General features: G+C 27.3%; 1 protein-coding gene across 1 annotated transcript; it reads left to right on the top strand.

The window, feature by feature from the left end:
- The first annotated feature begins 338 nt into the window (after nt 1-338).
- LOC135123239 (sialin-like) lies at nt 339-18,839 on the top strand. The gene is made up of 7 exons (XM_064047732.1): nt 339-510; nt 568-755; nt 17,179-17,415; nt 17,472-17,777; nt 17,826-18,105; nt 18,153-18,394; nt 18,454-18,839. The coding sequence occupies exons 1-7, from the start codon at nt 507-509 to the stop codon at nt 18,628-18,630; spliced, it is 1,434 nt and encodes a 477-aa protein (XP_063903802.1). The 5' UTR covers nt 339-506; the 3' UTR covers nt 18,631-18,839.
- Nucleotides 18,840-21,440: the final 2,601 nt, after the last annotated feature.

Raw genomic sequence — 21,440 nt, forward strand, 5'->3', positions numbered from 1 at the left:
TCAGATGGAATAGCGGGCGGTATGTATAAAATGACTACAGATAACTTATCGAGGTTATCGCTAATTTTATACATAATACATTAGGAAACGGAATCGTACAGTAAATTTTGGTCTGTACATCTTCAATTTTTTTAAATTTGTCAAATTAACCTTAATTATTTTTGACTAATAAAATTGCATTGTTTTTCTGGACACCCCGATCTGAATACTAAAATAAATAAGTAATTTCACCGATCAGTTTTAACATTTGCTTTCTTTATCTAACACAAGACCTTCGTTCAGTAAGCACAATGAGATAATTCATCCGGGAAAAAACACTGATAAAAGCTGACGATTTTACAGTAAGGATAAGGCTTGAAACGATAACGCACCAAACGTCACACTTTAATCACAACCGCAAGAACTAACACAGTTGTTAAAATCGTAATACTCACAAATATTGTGCACTGGTGACAGTTACTTTTTATTGTTCAAGTTTGGTGTTGGTTTCAAATTTACAAACAACAATGAGTAAGTTGCCTTTTCGGACGCTAGAGTCCCACATATCCAGCATTTTTTTCAAATTAGAGGCACCTCCCATACGCTTCTGGATCGCGGTGATGATTTTTTTTACCACTTTCACGAATTACATGCTCAGGGCGAACATGTCGGTCAGCATCATCAAAATGGTCGACAGGAAAGCCAGGAATTTTACGCCCCCGTGCAAAGAAGGACAGGTGGAAGTAGTGGCAAACGAAGTGAAGTCAGAAGATATCGTAAGTGAACACTTTTGTGTTTTTAAAAGTTCAGAACAACTACACCTGAGGTATCAAAGTTACCCTATGATGTGATTAATGTGGGACTGACAATAGTTGACCTCAGGGTTAGTGTTATATTTATAAATAGTATACAAAGTGAGTCAGCTAAAATTCCGCGGCCTAATGTCTTGAGAACAGATAGAGATATTGAAATTCTGCAAACGGCTTTGTTTTTAGCTTGGAGAGGGAAACTCAATTTAGTGCTTTAACAAGTAACTCAATAACAGCTTTAAATTATTTTTAAAATAGTTAAACGATCTGGCGAACAAGTCATTTTTTACAAAGACTATTGCATTTTAATAAACAAACATTTAAAGGAGAATATAATATATAATTGTTATTACAACGAACTATGCGAAAAAAGGGGGTGGTTCTTATGGTATACCGAGGAACATAAAAATTAATATATTTTTTTATTACATCAGGAACATCAATTAAGTAAGTTATTGAGTACTTTATATACAGGCTGGTCCAAATAAAACTAAACAGACGGAACCGTAGGCGCTGGACCTACTTGATTAGATATTCACCTGCCTTCTTATACTAATAGCAGCGATATCATGTCCACTGTTTATCATGAAAAGCGTTATCAGAAGTAAAAAAACAAACAAGACAGCAACATTACCACTCCTTTGCAACGCTGTATCTTGCCAACAAATCAACTGCATTTAAGTCGAAATACTAAAAAATCTCAAAATTGAAAAATTGAAGAATCGAAAAACTGAGAAAACTCACAAAATTGAACGAAATATCCAAAAATTGGGAAATTAAAAAATTGAAAAATTGGAAAATCGAAAAGCCGAAAAAAAAATCAAAAAATAGATTAATTGGGAAATCGGAAAACTGAAAATTCAGAAACGTCAAAACTTGAAAATTTAGAAAATTGGAAAATAGAAAAACCGATAAATCGAAAAATCGAAACATCGAAAAATTCAAAAACTGAGATAATCAAAACATCGAAACATCCGAATTTCGATAAATCGAATTCTCAAAAAATTGAAAAATAGAAAAAAATCTGGAAAAAAGAAAAATTAAAATATACAAGAACTGAAAACTCGAAAAATTCAGAAATCGAAATATATATAAAACAGTCGAAAATTGAAAAATCTAAAGTTTAAAAAACGAAAAACTGAAAATCCAAAAAATAAAAAATCGAAAAGTCGAAAAATAGAAATACTGAAAAATCCCAAAACTGAAACAAATATCCAAAATTGAGAAATTAAAAAATTAGCCAACCGAAAAATCCAAAAATCGAAGAATTGAAGAACTGAAAAAATCGAAACTGCGAATTTGAGAAACGGGAAAATAAAAAAAATATTAATTGAAAAATTGGAAAACTGAAAATTTAGCAACGTAAAAATTTGAAAAATTGGAAAATAGAAATACTGAAGATCTGGAAAATCAAAAACTCCACAAATCGCAAAATCTAAAATTAAAAACATTGAAATATCCAAAAATTGAAAAATGGAGAAATCCAAACATCAAAGAATCAAAAAAGAAGAATTCGAAAATCCAAAACTTAAAAATCGACAAATCGAAACACCAGTAATTTAAAAAAATTGGAAAATCGGATAACTGAAAAATCAAAACATCGAAAAATTGGAAAATCGAAAAACCGAGAAATCCAAAAATTGAAACATCGAGAAATAGAAAAAAATTGAGAAATTGATAAATTGAGAAATTGAACAGTCAAAAATAAAAAATCAGGAAAATGCAAAATAAAAATCGGGGAGTTGAAAAATTTCGGGGGCAAAAAATTGAAAAAGGGAAAAATTAAAAATCGAGAATGTGAAAAATGGGAAAATGAGAAATTGTAATATTGAAAAATTGGAAGTCGACAAACTGTAAAATTGAAAAATCAAAAATAAAAAAATGAAAAAGTGTAAGTATAATAAAAACTTGAAAATTTGAAGAAAAATTGAAAAAACCTGAAAATTTGAAAAATTGAATAAACGAAAAATTGTAAAATTGGAAGAAACAACAAAAAATAACGGAAATGAAAAAACGGACAATCGTGATATAAATCGAGAAAATAAAAGTTAAAAATTCGCGACATTGAAAAATAAAAATCGGGAACATGAAAAATTGTGGAGACGAAAAATTGAGAAACTGAAAATTCGAAAAATTGAAGAAACGAACAACTGAAAAAATGAAAATTTGTGACATAAAACCGAGAAAATGAAAATTAAAAAAAAATTAGGTAACGAAAAATTGAAAATGACAAAAATTAAAAACTGAGAATGTGAAAAATCAAAAAATGAGAAACTGTAATATTGAAAAATTAAAAAATTAAAAAATTGCAACTCCAAAAAATGAAAAATGCAGAAGTCAAGAAACTGTAAAATTAAAAAATCAAAAATAAAAAAACGAAAAAGTATATAATGAAAACTTGAAAAATGTCAAAAGTGTAAATCAAACATGAAAATTTGAAGAAACTGCAAACCTAAAGAATCGAAAAATTGAAAAATCTGGAGCCTGAAAAATTGAAAAATTGAACTGAAAAACTGAAAAATCGAAACCTTGGCAAGTCGAAAATGGGCAAATCAAAAAATAGATTAATTGAGAAATCGGAAAACTGAAAATTCAGAAACGTCAAAACTTGAAAATTTAGAAAATTGTAAAATTGAAAAATCGGATAATTCAAAAATCGAAAAGCCGAAAAATAAGAAAGCGAAAAACCGATAAATCGAAAAATCGATACATCGAAAAATTCAAAAACTGAGACAATCAAAACATCGAAACATCCGAATCTCGATAAATCGAATTCTCAAAAAATTGAAAAATAGAAAAAAAATCAGGAAAAAAGAAAAATTAAAATATACAAGAACTGAAAACTCGAAAAATTCAGAAATCGAAATATATATAAAACAGTCGAAAATTGAAAAATCTAAAGTTTAAAAAACGAAAAACTGAAAATCTAAAAAATAAAAAATCGAAAAATCGAAAAATAGAAATACTGAAAAATCCCAAAACTGAAACAAATATCCAAAATTGAGAAATTAAAAAATTAGCCAACCGAAAAATCCAAAAATCGAAGAATTGAAGAACTGAAAAATCGAAACCGCGAATTCGAAAAACGGGAAAATAAAAAAAAAAATTAATTGAAAAATTGGAAAACTGAAATTTAGCAACGTCAAAATTTGAAAAATTGGAAAATAGAAATACTGAAGAACTGGAAATTAAAAAAATCCAGAAATCGCAAAATCTGAAATTAAAAACATTGAAATATCGCAAAATTGAAAAATGGAAAAATCCAAACATCAAAGAATCAAAAAAGAAAAATTCGAAAATCCAAAACTTAAAAATCGAAAAACTGAAAAATCGACAAATCGAAACACCAGTAATTTAAAAAAATTGGAAAATCGGATAACTGAAAAATCGAAACATCGAGAAATTGGAAAATCGAAAAACCGAGAAATCCAAAAATCGAAACATCGAGAAATAGAAAAAAATTGTGAAATTGATAAATCGAGAAATTGAACAATCAAAATATCCAAACACCTGAATTCGATACATCAAGAAATAAAAAAAAATTGAAAAATTTTAAAAAAGAAAAATTAAAACATCGAAAATTTAAAAAGTATAAAAGAGGTGGAAACCCAAAAACTGCAAACTGAAAAATTTAAAAATTACAAAATCGACGAATTGGAATTGATTGGCCTGAAAATTTGAATAAACGGAAAATTGGAAAATCGAAAGAAACAACAAAAATTAAGAACATGAAAAAACAAAAAATTTTGATATAAAATCGAGAAAATGAAAAATAAAAAATCAGGAAAATGCAAAATAAAAATCGGGGAGTTGAAAAATTTCGCGGGAAAAAAATTGAAAAAGGGAAAAATTAAAAATCGAGAATGTGAAAAATGGGAAAATGAGAAATTGTAATATTGAAAAATTGGAAGTCGACAAACTGTAAAATTGAAAAATCAAAAATAAAAAAATGAAAAATTGTAAGTATAATAAAAACTTGAAAATTTGAAGAAAAATTGAAAAAAACCTGAAAATTTGAAAAATTGAATAAACGAAAAATTGTAAAATCGGAAGAAACAAAAAATAACGGAAATGAAAAAACGGACAATTGTGATATAAATCGAGAAATTAAAAGTTAAAAATTCGCGACATTGAAAAATAAAAATCGGGAACATGAAAAATTGAAGAATCGAAAAACTGAGAAAACTCACAAAATTGAACGAAATATCCAAAAATTGGGAAATTAAAAAATTGAAAAATTAGGAAATCGAAAAGCCGAAAAACTGGAAACCTAAAGAATCGAAAAATTGAAAAATCTGGAGCCCGAAAAATTGAAAAATTGAACTGAAAAACTGAAAATTCGAAACCTTGGCAAGTCGAAAATGGGCAAATCAAAAAATAGATTAATTGAGAAATCGGAAAACTGAAAATTTAGAAACGTCAAAACTTGAAAATTTAGAAAATTGGAAAATTGAAAAATCGGATAATTCAAAAATCGAAAAGCCGAAAAAAAAAAAGAAAACGAAAAACCGATAAATCGAAAAATCGAAACATCGAAAAATTCAAAAACTGAGACAATCAAAACATCGAAACATCCGACTCTCGATAAATCGAATTCTCAAAAAATTGAAAAATAGAAACAAAATCCGGAAAAAAGAAAAATTAAAATATACAAGAACTGAAAACTCGAAAAATTCAGAAATCGAAATATATATAAAACAGTCGAAAATTGAAAAATCTAAAGTTTAAAAAACGAAAAACTGAAAATCCAAAAAATAAAAAATCGAAAAGTCGAAAAATAGAAATATTGAAAATTCCCAAAACTGAAACAAATATCCAAAATTGAGAAATTAAAAAATTAATCAACCGAAAAATCCAAAAATCGAAGAATTGAAGAACTGAAAAATCGAAACTGCGAATTCGAGAAACGGGAAAATAAAAAAAAATTAATTGAAAAATTAGAAAACTGAAAATTTAGCAACGTCAAAATTTGAAAAATTGGAAAATAGAAATACTGAAAATCATCAAAGAATCAAAAAAGAAAAATTCGAAAATCTAAAACTTAAAAATCGAAAAACTGAAAAATCGACAAATCGAAACAGCAGTAATTTTAAAAAATTGGAAAATCGGATAACTGAAAAATCGAAACATCGAGAAATTGGAAAATCGAAAAACCGAGAAATCCAAAAATCGAAACATCGAGAAATAGAAAAAAATTGACAAATTGATAAATTGAGAAATTGAACAATCAAAACATCCAAACATCTGAATTCGATAAATCGAGAAATAAAAAAAATTGAAAAATTTTAAAAAAGAAAAATTAAAACATCGAAAATTTGAAAAATCTAAAGTTTCATGAAAAATTGAAAATCCAAAAAGTATAAAAGGGGTGGAAACCCAAAAACTGCAAACTGGAAAATTTAAAAATTGAAAAATCGACGAATTGGAATCGATTGGCCTGAAAATTTGAATAAACGGAAAATTGGAAAATCGAAAGAAACAACAAAAATTAAGAAGATGAAAAAACAAAAATTTTGATATAAAATCGAGAAAATGAAAAATAAAAATCAGGAAAATGCAATCGGGGAGTTGAAAAATTTCGAGGACAAAAAATTGAAAAAGGGATAAATTAAAAATCGAGAATGTGAAAAATGGGAAAATGAGAAATTGTAATATTGAAAAATTGGAAGTTGACAAACTGTAAAATTGAAAAATCAAAAATAAAAAAACGAAAAAGTGTAAGTATAATAAAAACTTGAAAATTTGAAGAAAAATTGAAAAAAATCTGAAAATTTAAAAATTGAATAAACGAAAAATTGTAAAATTGGAAGAAACAACAAAAAATAACGGAAATGAAAAAACGGACAATTGTGATATAAATCGAGAAAATAAAAATTAAAAATTTCGCGACATTGAAAAATAAAAATCGGGAACATGAAAAATTGTGGGAACGAAAAATTGAGAAACTGAAAATTCGAAAAATTGAAGAAACGAACAATCGAAAAAATGAAAATTTGTGACATAAAACCGAGAAAATGAAAATTAAAAAAAATTTAGGAAACGAAAACTTGAAAATGACAAAAATTAAAAACTGAGAATGTGAAAAATCAAAAAATGACAAACTGTAATATTGAAAAATTGCAAAATTAAAAAATTGCAACTCCAAAAATTGAAAAATGCAGAAGTCAAGAAACTGCAAAATTAAAAAATCAAAAATAAAAAAACGAAAAAGTATATAATGAAAACTTGAAAAATGTCAAAAGTGTAAATCAAACATGAAAATTTGAAGAAACTGCAAACCTAAAGAATCGAAAAATTGAAAAATCTGGAGCCTGAAAAATTGAAAAATTGAACTGAAAAACTGAAAAATCTAAACCTTGGCAAGTCGAAAATGGGCAAATCAAAAAATAAATTAATTGAGAAATCGGAAAACTGAAAATTTAGAAACGTCAAAACTCGAAAATTTAGAAAATTGAAAAATTGAAAAATCGGATAATTCAAAAATCGAAAAGCCGAAAAATAAGAAAACGAAAAACCGATAAATCGAAAAATCGAAACATCGAAAAATTCAAAAACTGAGACAATCAAAACATCGAAACATCCGAATCTCGATAAATCGAATTCTCAAAAAATTGAAAAATAGAAAAAAAATCCGGAAAAAAGAAAAATTAAAATATACAAGAACTGAAAACTCGAAAAATTCAGAAATCGAAATATATATAAAACAGTCGAAAATTGAAAAATCTAAAGTTTAAAAAACGAAAAACTGAAAATCCAAAAAATAAAAAATCGAAAAGTCCAAAAATAGAAATACTGAAAAATCCCAAAACTGAAACAAATATCCAAAATTGAGAAATTAAAAAATTAGCCAACCGAAAAATCCAAAAATCGAAGAATTGAAGAACTGAAAAATCGAAACTGCGAATTCGAAAAACGGGAAAATAAAAAAAAAATTAATTGAAAAATTGGAAAACTGAAAATTTAGCAACGTCAAAATTTGTAAAATTGGAAGATAGAAATACTGAAGAACTGGAAATTAAAAAAATCCAGAAATCGCAAAATCTGAAATTAAAAACAATGAAATATCGCAAAATTGAAAAATGGAGAAATTCAAACATCAAAGAATCAAAAAAGAAAAATTCGAAAATCCAAAACTTAAAAATCGACAAATCGAAACACCAGTAATTAAAAAAATTGGAAAATCGGATAACTGAAAAATCGAAACATCGAAAAATTGGAAAATCGAAAAACCGAGAAATCCAAAAATCGAAACATCGAGAAATAGAAAAAAATTGTGAAATTGATAAATTTTGAAATTGAACAATCAAAATATCCAAACACCTGAATTCGATACATCAAGAAATAAAGAAAATTGAAAAATTTTAAAAAAGAAAAAAATTTGATATAAAATCGAGAAAATGAAAAATAAAAAATCAGGAAAATGCAAAATAAAAATCGGGGAGTTGAAAAATTTTGGGGACAAAAAATTGAAAAAGGGAAAAATTAAAAATCGAGAATGTGAAAAATGGGAAAATGAGAAATTGGAAGTCGACAAACTGTAAAATTGAAAAATCAAAAATAAAAAAGCGAAAAAGTGTAAGTATAATAAAAACTTGAAAATTTGAAGAAAAATTAAAAAAAACCTGAAAATTTGAAAAATTGAATAAACGAAAAATTGTAAAATCGGAAGAAACAACAAAAAATAACGGAAATGAAAAAACTGACAATTGTGATATAAATCGAGAAAATAAAAGTTAAAAATTCGCGACATTGAAAAATAAAAATCGGGAACAAGAAAAATTGTGGAAACGAAAAATTGAAAAACTGAAAATTCGAAAAATTGAAGAAACGAACAATTGAAAAAATGAAAATTTGTGACATAAAACCGAGAAAATGAAAATTAAAAAAAATTTAGGAAACGAAAAATTGAAAATGACAAAAATTAAAAACTGAGAATGTGAAAAATCAAAAAATGACAAACTGTAATATTGAAAAATTGCAAAATTAAAAAATTGCAACTCCAAAAATTGAAAAATGCAGAAGTCAAGAAACTGCAAAATTAAAAAATCAAAAATAAAAAAACGAAAAAGTATATAATGAAAACTTGAAAAATGTCAAAAGTGTAAATCAAACATGAAAATTTGAAGAAACTGCAAACCTAAAGAATCGAAAAATTGAAAAATCTGGAGCCTGAAAAATTGAACTGAAAAACTGAAAAATCGAAACCTTGGCAAGTCGAAAATGGGCAAATCATAAAATAGATTAATTCAGAAATCGGAAAACTGAAAATTCAGTAACGTCAAAACTTGAAAATTTAGAAAATTGGAAAATTTAAAAATCGGATAATTCAAAAATCGAAAAGCCGAAAAATAAGAAAACGAAAAACCGATAAATCGAAAAATCGAAACATCGAAAAATCGAAACATCCAAAAATTCAAAAACTGAGACAATCAAAACATCGAAACATCCGAATCTCGATAAATCGAATTCTCAAAAAATTGAAAAATAGAAACAAAATCCGGAAAAAAGAAAAATTAAAATATACAAGAACTGAAAACTCGAAAAATTCAGAAATCGAAATATATATAAAACAGTCGAAAATTGAAAAATCTAAAGTTTAAAAAACGAAAAACTGAAAATCCAAAAAATAAAAAATCGAAAAGTCGAAAAATAGAAATACTGAAAAATCCCAAAACTGAAACAAATATCCAAAATTGAGAAATTAAAAAATTAGCCAACCGAAAAATCCAAAAATCGAAGAATTGAAGAACTGAAAAATCGAAACTGCGAATTCGAGAAACGGGAAAATAAAAAAAAAATTAATTGAAAAATTGGAAAACTGAAAATTTAGCAACGTCAAAATTTGAAAAATTGGAAAATAGAAATACTGAAGAACTGGAAATTAAAAAAATCCAGAAATCGCAAAATCTGAAATTAAAAACATTGAAATATCGCAAAATTGAAAAATGGAAAAATCCAAACATCAAAGAATCAAAAAAGAAAAATTCGAATATCTAAAACTTAAAAATCGAAAAACTGAAAAATCGACAAATCGAAACACCAGTAATTAAAAAAAATTGGAAATTCGGATAACTGAAAAATCGAAACATCGAAAAATTGGAAAATCGAAAAACCGAGAAATCCAAAAATCGATAAATCGAGAAATAAAAAAAATTGAAGAATTTTAAAAAAGAAAAATTAAAACATCGAAAATTTGAAAAATCTAAAGTTTCATGAAAAATTGAAAATCCAAAAAGTGTAAAAGGGGTGGAAACCCAAAAACTGCAAACTGAAAAATTTAAAAATTGAAAAATCGACGAATTGGAATCGATTGGCCTGAAAATTTGAATAAACGGAAAATTGGAAAATCGAAAGATACAACAAAAATTAAGAACATGAAAAAACAAAAAATTTTGATATAAAATCGAGAAAATGAAAAATAAAAAATCAGGAAAATGCAAAATAAAAATCGGGGAGTTGAAAAATTTAGGGGACAAAAAATTGAAAAAGGGAAAAATTAAAAATCGAGAATATGGAAAATGGGAAAACGAGAAATTGTAATATTGAAAAATTGGAAGTCGACAAACTGTAAAATTGAAAAATCAAAAATAAAAAAACGAAAAAGTGTAAGTATAATAAAAACTTGAAAATTTGAAGAAAAATTGAAAAAAACCTGAAAATTTGAAAAATTGAATAAACGAAAATTGTAAAATCGGAAGAAACAACAAAAAATAACGAAAATGAAAAAACGGACAATTGTGATATAAATCGAGAAAATAAAAGTTAAAATTCGCGACATTGAAAAATAAAAATCGGGAACATGAAAAATTGTGGAAACGAAAAATTGAGAAACTGAAAATTCGAAAAATTGAAGAAACGAACAATTGAAAAAATGAAAATTTGTGACATAAAACCGAGAAAATGAAAATTAAAAAAAATTTAGGAAACGAAAAATTGAAAATGACAAAAATTAAAAACTGAGAATGTGAAAAATCAAAAAATGACAAACTGTAATATTGAAAAATTGCAAAATTAAAAAATTGCAACTCCAAAAATTGAAAAATGCAGAAGTCAAGAAACTGCAAAATTAAAAAATTAAAAATAAAAAAACGAAAAAGTATATAATGAAAACTTGAAAAATGTCAAAAGTGTAAATCAAACATGAAAATTTGAAGAAACTGCAAACCTAAAGAATCGAAAAATTGAAAAATCTGGAGCCTGAAAAATTGAACTGAAAAACTGAAAAATCGAAACCTTGGCAAGTCGAAAATGGGCAAATCAAAAAATAAATTAATTGAGAAATCGGAAAACTGAAAATTTAGAAACGTCAAAACTCGAAAATTTAGAAAATTGAAAAATTGAAAAATCGAAACATCGAAAAATTCAAAAACTGAGACAATCAAATCATCGAAACATCCGAATCTCGATAAATCGAATTCTCAAAAAATTTAAAAATAGAAACAAAATCCGGAAAAAAGAAAAATTAAAATATACAAGAACTGAAAACTCGAAAAATTCAGAAATCGAAATATATATAAAACAGTCGAAAATTGAAAAATCTAAAGTTTAAAAAACGAAAAACTGAAAATCCAAAAAATTAAAAATCGAAAAGTCGAAAAACAGAAATACTGAAAAATCCCAAAACTGAAACAAATATCCGAAATTGAGAAATTAAGAAATCAGCCAACCGAAAAATCCAAAAATAGAAGAATTGAAGAACTGAAAAATCGAAACTGCGAATTCGAGAAACGGGAAAATAAAAAAAAATTAATTGAAAAATTAGAAAACTGAAAATTTAGCAACGTCAAAATTTGAAAAATTGGAAAATAGAAATACTGAAAATCATCAAAGAATCAAAAAAGAAAAATTCGAAAATCTAAAACTTAAAAATCGAAAAACTGAAAAATCGACAAATCGAAACTGCAGTAATTTAAAAAAATTGGAAAATCGGATAACTGAAAAATCGAAACATCGAGAAATTGGAAAATCGAAAAACCGAGAAATCCAAAAATCGAAATATCGAGAAATAGAAAAAAATTGACAAATTGATAAGTTGAGAAATTGAACAATCAAAACATCCAAACATCTGAATTCGATAAATCGAGAAATAAAAAAAATTGAAAAATTTTAAAAAAGAAAAATTAAAACATCGAAAATTTGAAAAATCTAAAGTTTCATGAAAAATTGAAAATCCAAAAAGTATAAAAGGGGTGGAAACCCAAAAACTGCAAACTGAAAAATTTAAAAATTGGAAAATCGAGGAATTGGAATCGATTGGCCTGAAAATTTGAATAAACGGAAAATTGGAAAATCGAAAGAAACAACAAAAATTAAGAACATGAAAAAACAAAAAATTTTGATATAAAATCGAGAAAATGAAAAATAAAAAATCAGGAAAATGCAATCGGGGAGTTGAAAAATTTCGGGGACAAAAAATTGAAAAAGGGAAAAATTAAAAATCGAGAATGTGAAAACTGGGAAAATGAGAAATTGTAATATTGAAAAATTGGAAGTCGACAAACTGTAAAATTGAAAAATCAAAAATAAAAAAACGAAAAAGTATAAGTACAATAAAAACTTGAAAATTTGAAGAAAAATTGAAAAAAACCTAAAAATTTGAAAAATTGAATAAACGAAAATTGTAAAATCGGAAGAAACAACAAAAAATAACGAAAATGAAAAAACGGACAATTGTGATATAAATCGAGAAAATAAAAGTTAAAATTCGCGACATTGAAAAATAAAAATCGGGAACATGAAAAATTGTGGAAACGAAAAATTGAGAAACTGAAAATTCGAAAAATTGAAGAAACGAACAATTGAAAAAATGAAAATTTGTGACATAAAACCGAGAAAATGAAAATTAAAAAAAATTTAGGAAACGAAAAATTGAAAATGACAAAAATTAAAAACTGAGAATGTGAAAAATCAAAAAATGACAAACTGTAATATTGAAAAATTGCAAAATTAAAAAATTGCAACTCCAAAAATTGAAAAATGCAGAAGTCAAGAAACTGTAAAATTAAAAAATCAAAAATAAAAAAACAAAAAAGTATATAATGAAAACTTGAAAATTGTCAAAAGTGTAAATCAAACATGAAAATTTTAAGAAACTGCAAACCTAAAGAATCGAAAAATTGAAAAATCTGGAGCCTGAAAATTTGAAAAATTGAACTGAAAAACTGAAAAATCAAAAAATAGATTAATTGAGAAATCGGAAAACTGAAAATTCAGAAACGTCAAAACTTGAAAATTTAGAAAATTGGAAAATTGAAAAATCGGATAATTCAAAAACCGAAAAACCGAAAAATAAGAAAACGAAAAACCGATAAATCGAAAAATCGAAACACCGAAAAATTCAAAAACTGAGACAATCAAAACATCGAAACATCCGAATCTCGATAAATCGAATTCTCAAAAAATTGAAAAATAGAAAAAAAATCCGGAAAAAAGAAAAATTAAAATATACAAGAACTGAAAACTCGAAAAATTCAGAAATCGAAATATATATAAAACAGTCGAAAATTGAAAAATCTAAAGTTTAAAAAACGAAAAACTGAAAATCCAAAAAATAAAAAATCGAAAAGTCGAAAAATAGAAATACTGAAAAATCCCAAAACTGAAACAAATATCCAAAATTGAGAAATTAAAAAATTAGCCAACCGAAAAATTCAAAAATCGAAGAATTGAAGAACTGAAAAATTGAAACTGCGAATTCGAGAAACGGGAAAATAAAAAAAAAATTAATTGAAAAATTGGAAAACTGAAAATTTGGCAACGTCAAAATTTGAAAAATTGGAAAATAGAAATACTGAAGAACTGGAAAATCAAAAAATCCAGAAATCGCAAAATCTAAAATTAAAAACGTTGAAATATCGCAAAATTGAAAAATGGAGAAATCCAAACATCAAAGAATCAAAAAAGAAAAATTCGGAAATCTAAAACTTAAAAATCGAAAAACTGAAAAATCGACAAATCGAAACACCAGTAATTTCAAAAAATTGGAAAATCGGATAACTGAAAAATCGAAACTTCGAAAAATTGGAAAATCGAAAAACCGAGAAAATGAAAATTAAAAAAAATTTAGGAAACGAAAACTTGAAAATGACAAAAATTAAAAACTGAGAATGTGAAAAATCAAAAAATGACAAACTGTAATATTGAAAAATTGCAAAATTAAAAAATTGCAACTCCAAAAATTGAAAAATGCAGAAGTCAAGAAACTGCAAAATTAAAAAATCAAAAATAAAAAAACGAAAAAGTATATAATGAAAACTTGAAAATGTCAAAAGTGTAAATCAAACATGAAAATTTGAAGAAACTGCAAACCTAAAGAATCGAAAAATTGAAAAATCTGGAGCCTGAAAAATTGAAAAATTGAACTGAAAAACTGAAAAATCGAAACCTTGGCAAGCCGAAAATGGGCAAATCAAAAAATAGATTAATTGAGAAATCGGAAAACTGAAAATTCAGAAACGTCAAAACTCGAAAATTTAGAAAATTGGAAATTTGAAAAATCGGATAATTCAAAAATCGAAAAGCCGAAAAATAAGAAAACGAAAAACCGATAAATCGAAAAATCGAAACATCGAAAAATTCAAAAACTGAGACAATCAAAACATCGAAACATCCGAATCTCGATAAATCGAATTCTCAAAAAATTGAAAAATAGAAACAAAATCCGGAAAGAAGAAAAATTAAAATATACAAGAACTGAAAACTCGAAAAATTCAGAAATCGAAATATATACGTATAAAACAGTCGAAAATTGAAAAATCTAAAGTTTAAAAAACGAAAAACTGAAAATCCAAAAAATTAAAAATCGAAAAGTCGAAAAATAGAAATCTTGAAAAATTCCAAAACTGAAACAATTATCCAAAATTGGGAAATTAAAAAATCAGCCAACCGAAAAATTCAAAAATCGAATTGAAGAACTGAAAAATCGAAACTGCGAATTCGAGAAACGGGAAAATAAAAAAAAATTAATTGAAAAATTGGAAAACTGAAAATTTGGCAACGTCAAAATGTGAAAAATTGGAAAATAGAAATACTGAAAAATCGGAAAATCAAAAAATACAGAAATTGCAAAATTTAAAATTAAAAACATTGAAATATCGCAAAATTGAAAAATGGAGAAATCCAAACATCAAAGAATCAAAAAAGAAAAATTCGAAAATTTAAAACTTAAAAATCGAAAAACTGAAATATCGACAAATCGAAACACCAATAATTTAAAAAAATTGGAAAATCGGATAACTGAAAAATCGAAACATCGAAAAATTGGAAAATCGAAAAACCGAGAAATCCAAAAATCGATAAATCGAGAAATAAAAAAAATTGAAGAATTTTAAAAAAGAAAAATTAAAACATCGAAAATTTGAAAAATCTAAAGTTTCATGAAAAATTGAAAATCCAGAAAGTATAAAAGGGGTGGAAACCCAAAAACTGCAAACTGAAAAATTTTAAAATTGAAAAATCGACGAATTGGAATCGATTGGCCTGAAAATTTGAATAAACGGAAAATTGGAAAATCGAAAGATACAACAAAAATTAAGAACATGAAAAAACAAAAAATTTTGATATAAAATCGAGAAAATGAAAAATAAAAAATTAGGAAAATGCAATCGGGGAGTTGAAAAATTTCGGGGACAAAAAATTGAAAAAGGGAAAAATTAAAAATCGAGAATGTGAAAAATGGGAAAATGAGAAATTGTAATATTGAAAAATTGGAAGTCGACAAACTGTAAAATTGAAAAATCAAAAATAAAAAAACGAAAAAGTGTAAGTATAATAAAAACTTGAAATTTTGAAGAAGAATTGAAAAAACCTGAAAATTTGAAAAATTGAACAAACGAAAAATTGTAAAATCGAAAGAAACAACAAAAGATAACGGAAATGAAAAAACGGACAATTGTGATATAAATCGAGAAAATAAAAGTTAAAAATTCGCGACATTGAAAAATAAAAATCGGGAACAAGAAAAATTGTGGAAACGAAAATTGAGAAACTGAAAATTCGAAAAATTGAAGAAACGAACAATTGAAAAATCGGAAGAAACAACAAAAAATAAAGGAATTGAAAAAATGAAAATTTGTGACATAAAACCGAGAAAATGAAAATTAAAAAAATCGGGAAAATGAAAATTAAAAATCGAGAATTTGAAAAATTTAGGAAACGAAAAATTGAAAATGACAAAAATTAAAAACAGAGAATGTGAAAAATCAAAAAATGAGAAACTGTAATATTGAAAAATTGCAAAATTAAAACATTGCAACTCCAAAAATTGAAAAATGCAGAAGTCAAGAAACTGTAAAATTAAAAAATCAAAAATAAAAAAAACGAAAAAGTATATAATGAAAACTTGAAAAATGTCAAAAGTAAAAATCAAACATGAAAATTTGAAGAAACGAAAATTTGAAAAATCGAAAGATTAAAATTTGAAAAATTTAAAATTCGAAAAAGTGAAAAATGAAAAATGTATTGTAAAATCAAAGCCTGAAAATTTGAAAAATTGAATAAATAAAGAATTGTAAATCGAAAGAAACAACAAAAAAATAAAGGAAATAAAGAAACCGAAAATTGTGATATAAAATCGAGAAACGTCGATAAAACATAAAATTAGTCATTCGCCAGACTGCGTTAGCAGCAAAAAAATCTCCAAATCGAATCTTACAATATAATTCAACAATTTACATACAGTACCAAAAATAAAACACCGATAGCTTTCGAATAATTTTGAATGTGTTGTGCTAATTTTTTTTTAATTCCACCAGATTTAAACTCTAAATTTTGTAAATGAAAATTCAATGTTCGAATAGCTGGAAATGGTTTCTTATTAAGTTATATCCACTGGTCCCACATCCAAATTTAAGCTTCAAAAATTTAGTGATTGTTTGCTCTGGACATTTTTTGATTTTTTCCCTTTTAGATCCTCAATTTGATCCTTTGTTAATATATTTGCCAAATTTTTCCTTAAATTTGCATCACACACTGTTTGCAAGTATAATTTCTGGCTTAATTTTTTGTTGCTAATTTTTAACATTCTACGTAACTTTTTTTCTTAACATATCATTTTCTTTCTGTAGCGTTATATAATCAGGTGGTTGTTTGCACTTTAGCGGTTTAGACGAAACAAATTCAGGCCAGAGAGGTTGAGAAGAAAGAGAATTATTTGAGAGGGGAGATTCAAACTGAAAAGATTCACTGGAGAGCTTACTATTTGAATTATTACTCTCCGTTGCACAGGGAAAAATTGAAGGAAAAGCGTTTTTCTTTAATTTTTGGCCATATATTTCCCATTGATCTTCATAGTTGGCCGCAAACTCGTCGTAATATTCTGTACTTCCGAAAAATGTCAACAGCAAGAACAGAATTACTTCCATTGTTGATGGTAAATGTTCTGGGTTTATAGAACGAAACACGCTACCAATGGAACGAAAACGAAGTGGGCTTCATCCTCACGGCCTACTTCTACGGCTACATCGTCACAGTGATGCCCGGAGGAATCCTCTCCGAAATGCTCGGTCCATTCCACGTCATACTCTGGACTAGCCTCGGTTCCGCAATCCTCACAGCTTTCACCCCCCTGTGTGCCGAACTAGGGGTCTATGGAGTAGTCGCCAACAGATTTGTCGTGGGTTTGCTGGGAGTAAGTGATTCTTCCATCCAATATCGACCCAACTTTTGTCAACCCACATTGTACAGGGTGTTGCTTATCCCGCCGTCAACGTACTCATAGCAAAGTGGGCACCTCCCAAAGAAAAAGGCAAATTCCTGGCAGCCATGATGGGTAACACTATGGGAACGTTGGTGTCCTTCAATATGGTAGGATGGGCTACGGCGCTGTGGGGTTGGGCTTGGGGGTTCTACGTCTTGGTGTTTGTAATGCTTCTGTTTTGTGTGGCTTTTGCGGTACTGGTGAGGGATACTCCAGAGAAGCATCCCTGGATTTCTAAACGGGAGAAGGCTTATATTATAGTGTCACAGGAGGGGCACGTTTCATCCAAAAAGGTGACGGTAGTTAAAATTTTTGACAAGGTAGCTAAATAACATTTTTAGAAAGTACCTCCCTATAGGAAAATTTTCACAAGTATCCCCTTCTGGGTCGTCACTATCGCCCAATTCGGCAACCTGTGGGGTCTCAACCTCATCCTCTCCTACGGCCCGAAATACCTAGCCGAGACTTTAGGCTTCAACCTGAAAGCGTCTGCCGGCCTAGCCGCCCTTCCCTACATCGCCAGACTATTAGCCAGCCAGGTCTTCGGAATCGTGGGCGACCACATGAGGAAAAAAGGAACGATGAGCTTAACCAAAATCCGAAAGTTCTTCATAATCTTTTGTAAATATGTGAAAGGTGGTGAGTTTTCATCGAATCGCCCTTTGCAGCACATTTCGTACCGGCGGCTTGCATGTTCCTGATTAGAGCGGCTGGGTGCCACCATGTCGGCGTGTTGGTACTACTGATCCTTAATCAGGCTTTCAATGGCGCGGTGGTGGTCAGCCAACTGATTAACCCGCAGGATCTGGCGCCGAACTTTTCTGGAACGGTTTTCGGGATGATGAACTTTTTCGGGATGATGACGGGGATCTTCGTGCCGACGATCACGGGAGCTTTGAATGAACACTATGTAATGATTTTGTATCTTCTTTGAGCTTTTTGCAGTTTGAATGGTGATGTTGTTTTCAGGACATGGGGTTGATGGCGGCTACTATTATCTACATGATAGGAGGTATCGTGCTCAGTATTTGTGGGCTAGTATTTTTCTTCTTTGGGACTGCTGAAGTGCAGCCTTGGAATGAAATTGAGGAGGATGCGGAGAAGGAAGACGATATTGAGAAAGAGGATAATGAGAAGGCAGAGTAATTTCTGATCTGATTGTTATTGCTCTCGTTGCAGCTCAACATGTAAATTAGTATGCAGTGTTTAAAAACTGTTCAGGGTTTTTAGTTTTATTAGTTACTATATTAGTAATTTCTCAGTTTTATACAGTGCGCAATCGTTGTCCCAGTGTACTTGAGCTTTAGTGGAATCTACTATAAAACTGTACGCACAAAAAATTTAAAAAATAAAACGTGTGTCGGAGTTTTTAGTGATTTTTGTAACGTTTTTATTTCTACAGATATTAGTTATAGTCCATCGAAAGCATGGCCAACTAAAATCAGGCTGAGTTCCCTACCAAAATTTGTTGCAGCAGAAAGAAGACGAAATTTGTTGTTTAAAGAAAAAATTAACAGTTTGAATTTAAAAAAATCAAAAATTAATGACAAACTGCTATGATTCGAACATCATTTCTTGCTGTTTCAACTTTCGAATTCTCAGTCTTTCGAAATTTTAGTTTGGAGATTTTTCAGAGTATTTATTATTCAATTTTTGGATTTTAAATTTCTCAATTTTTTAGTTTCTCGATTTTCAATTTTTCTCCTCTTCAATTTTACGATTTTTTAATTTTTGACTTTTACAAATTCTTCATTTGTCGATTTTTCAAATAATTGATTTTTCAGGTTTTATTGGTTTTTCAATTTTTCAATTTTTTGAGGTTTCGATTTTTTAACTTCACTTTTTTGATTGTTCGATTTCCCAATTTAACCATTTTTTTATTTCTCAGTTTTTGGACATTTCAGTTTAGGGATTTTTCAGTTTTTCTTTCATTTTTCAATTTTTCGAAATTTCAATTTTGGTATTTTCCAGTTTATTTATTGTTCAATTTTTCGATTTTACGATTTTGCAGGTTTTTGATTTTTCATTTTTTCGACTTTTTTAAGGTTTGAATATTTCGACTTCACTTTTTTGATTTCTCCATTTCTCATTTTTTCGAGTTTCAATTTTTGGATATTCCAGTTTTTCCATTTTTCAGTTTTTCTTTCAGTTTTCAGTTTTGGGATTGTTTAATATTCCGATTCTTCGACTTTTCCATTTTTGACTTCTGGATTTTTCGATGGGTCGATTTTTTACTTTTTCAAGTTTTCGATTTTTAAATTTGATATTTCTCAATTTTTTGATATTTTAATTTTTCAATATTTAAAATTTTTGATTTTTTCAATTTCTTGATTGTTCATTTCAGTTTTTCCATATTTCAATTTTTCAAGTTTTCGAATTTTTCAAATGTTTTGATTTCTTAATCTTTCGATTTTTCGGCTTCCCGGTTCTAGATTTTGTTTTTCAATTGTCGTTTTTTCAAATTTTCGATTTTTCAATTTTTTAAATTTAACTACTTATTATACACTCTCAATTTTTCGATTTTTCAATTAATCGATGCTTTGATTTTCCCATTTTTTGACTCTCGAGGCTTTCGATCCTGTTCTTCAATTCTTTAATTTTTCGATTTTTCAGATTTTTGATTTTTCATTTCAGTTCTTCGATATTTCGATCTTTTTATTTTTCGATTTTTCAATGTTTTGATTTCCCGATTTAATTTCCCATTTTTCAGTTTTTCTTTCATTTTTCAGTGTTTCGATATTTCAGTCTGGGATTTTTCAATGTCTCGATCCTTCGCCTTTTCGATTTTTGACTCCTGGATTTTTCGGTGTGTCGATTGTTTTAGTTTTTTGATTTTTCAATTTTTCGATTTTTAAATTTTAGATTTTTCAATTTTTAAAATTTTACATTTTTCAATTTCTTGATTTTTCATATCAGTTCTTTTCAAGTTTTCGAATTTTTCAAATGTTTCGATTTCTTAAATCTTTTGATTTTTCGACTTCCCGATTTTAGATTTTCTGTTTTCAATTGTCGTTTCTTTCAAATTTTCGATTTTTTAATTTTTCTTGATTTTTCAGGTTTTTTGGTTTTTCAATTTTTCAATTTTTTCAGGTTTCGATTTTTCAACTTCACTTTTTTTATTTTTCGATTTCTCAATTTAACCATTTTTTTAATTTCTCAGTTTTTGGACATTTCACTTTAAGTGTTTTTCAGTTTTTCTTCCATTTTTCAATTTTTCGGTTTTACGATTTTGCAGGTTATTGATTTTTCAATTTTTCAAATCTGACCATTATAAACTATCAATTTTTCGATTTTTCAATTAATCGATGTTTTGATTTTCCCATTTCTTTACTTTCGAGGGTTTCGATTTCTGTTCTTCAATTCTTTACTTTTTTGATTTTTCATTTTTGCGATTTTTCGACTTCACTTTTTTGATTTTTCGATTTCTCAATTTTTCGACTTTTTAAATTATCAATTATTGGATATTTCAGTGTTTTTCCATTTTTCAGTTTTTCGTTCATTTTTCTGTTTTGAGAGTTTTTATTATTTCGATTCTTCGACCTTTCGATTTTTGACTTCTGGATTTTTCAATTTTTCGATTTTTAAATTTTTGATTTTTCAATTTTTTGATATTTTCATTTTTCAATATTTAAAATTTTGTTTCAATTCTTCAATATTTCACTTTTTCAAAAGTTTCTATTTCTTAATCTTTTGATTTTTCGACTTCCCGGTTTTAGATTTCCTGTTTTCAATTGTCGTTTCTTTAAATTTTCGATTTTTTAATTTATCTTTTTTTAAATTTTTCGAATTTTCAATGTTTTGATTTTCTGATTCAGTTTCCCACTTTTCAGTTTTTGTTCCATTTTTCAGTTTTTCGATATTTTAGTCTGGGATTTTTCAACGTCTCGATTCTTCGACTTTTCGATTTTTGACTTCCGGATTTTTCGGTGTTTGGTTTTTTTCTTTTTCGATTTTAA

The sequence above is a fragment of the Zophobas morio genome, unplaced genomic scaffold (genome assembly GCF_036711695.1).
Source record: "Zophobas morio isolate AGI-343-1 ecotype UQ-CSIRO unplaced genomic scaffold, CSIRO_AGI_Zmor_V1 ptg000006l, whole genome shotgun sequence".
Taxonomy (NCBI): Eukaryota; Metazoa; Arthropoda; class Insecta; order Coleoptera; family Tenebrionidae; genus Zophobas; species Zophobas morio.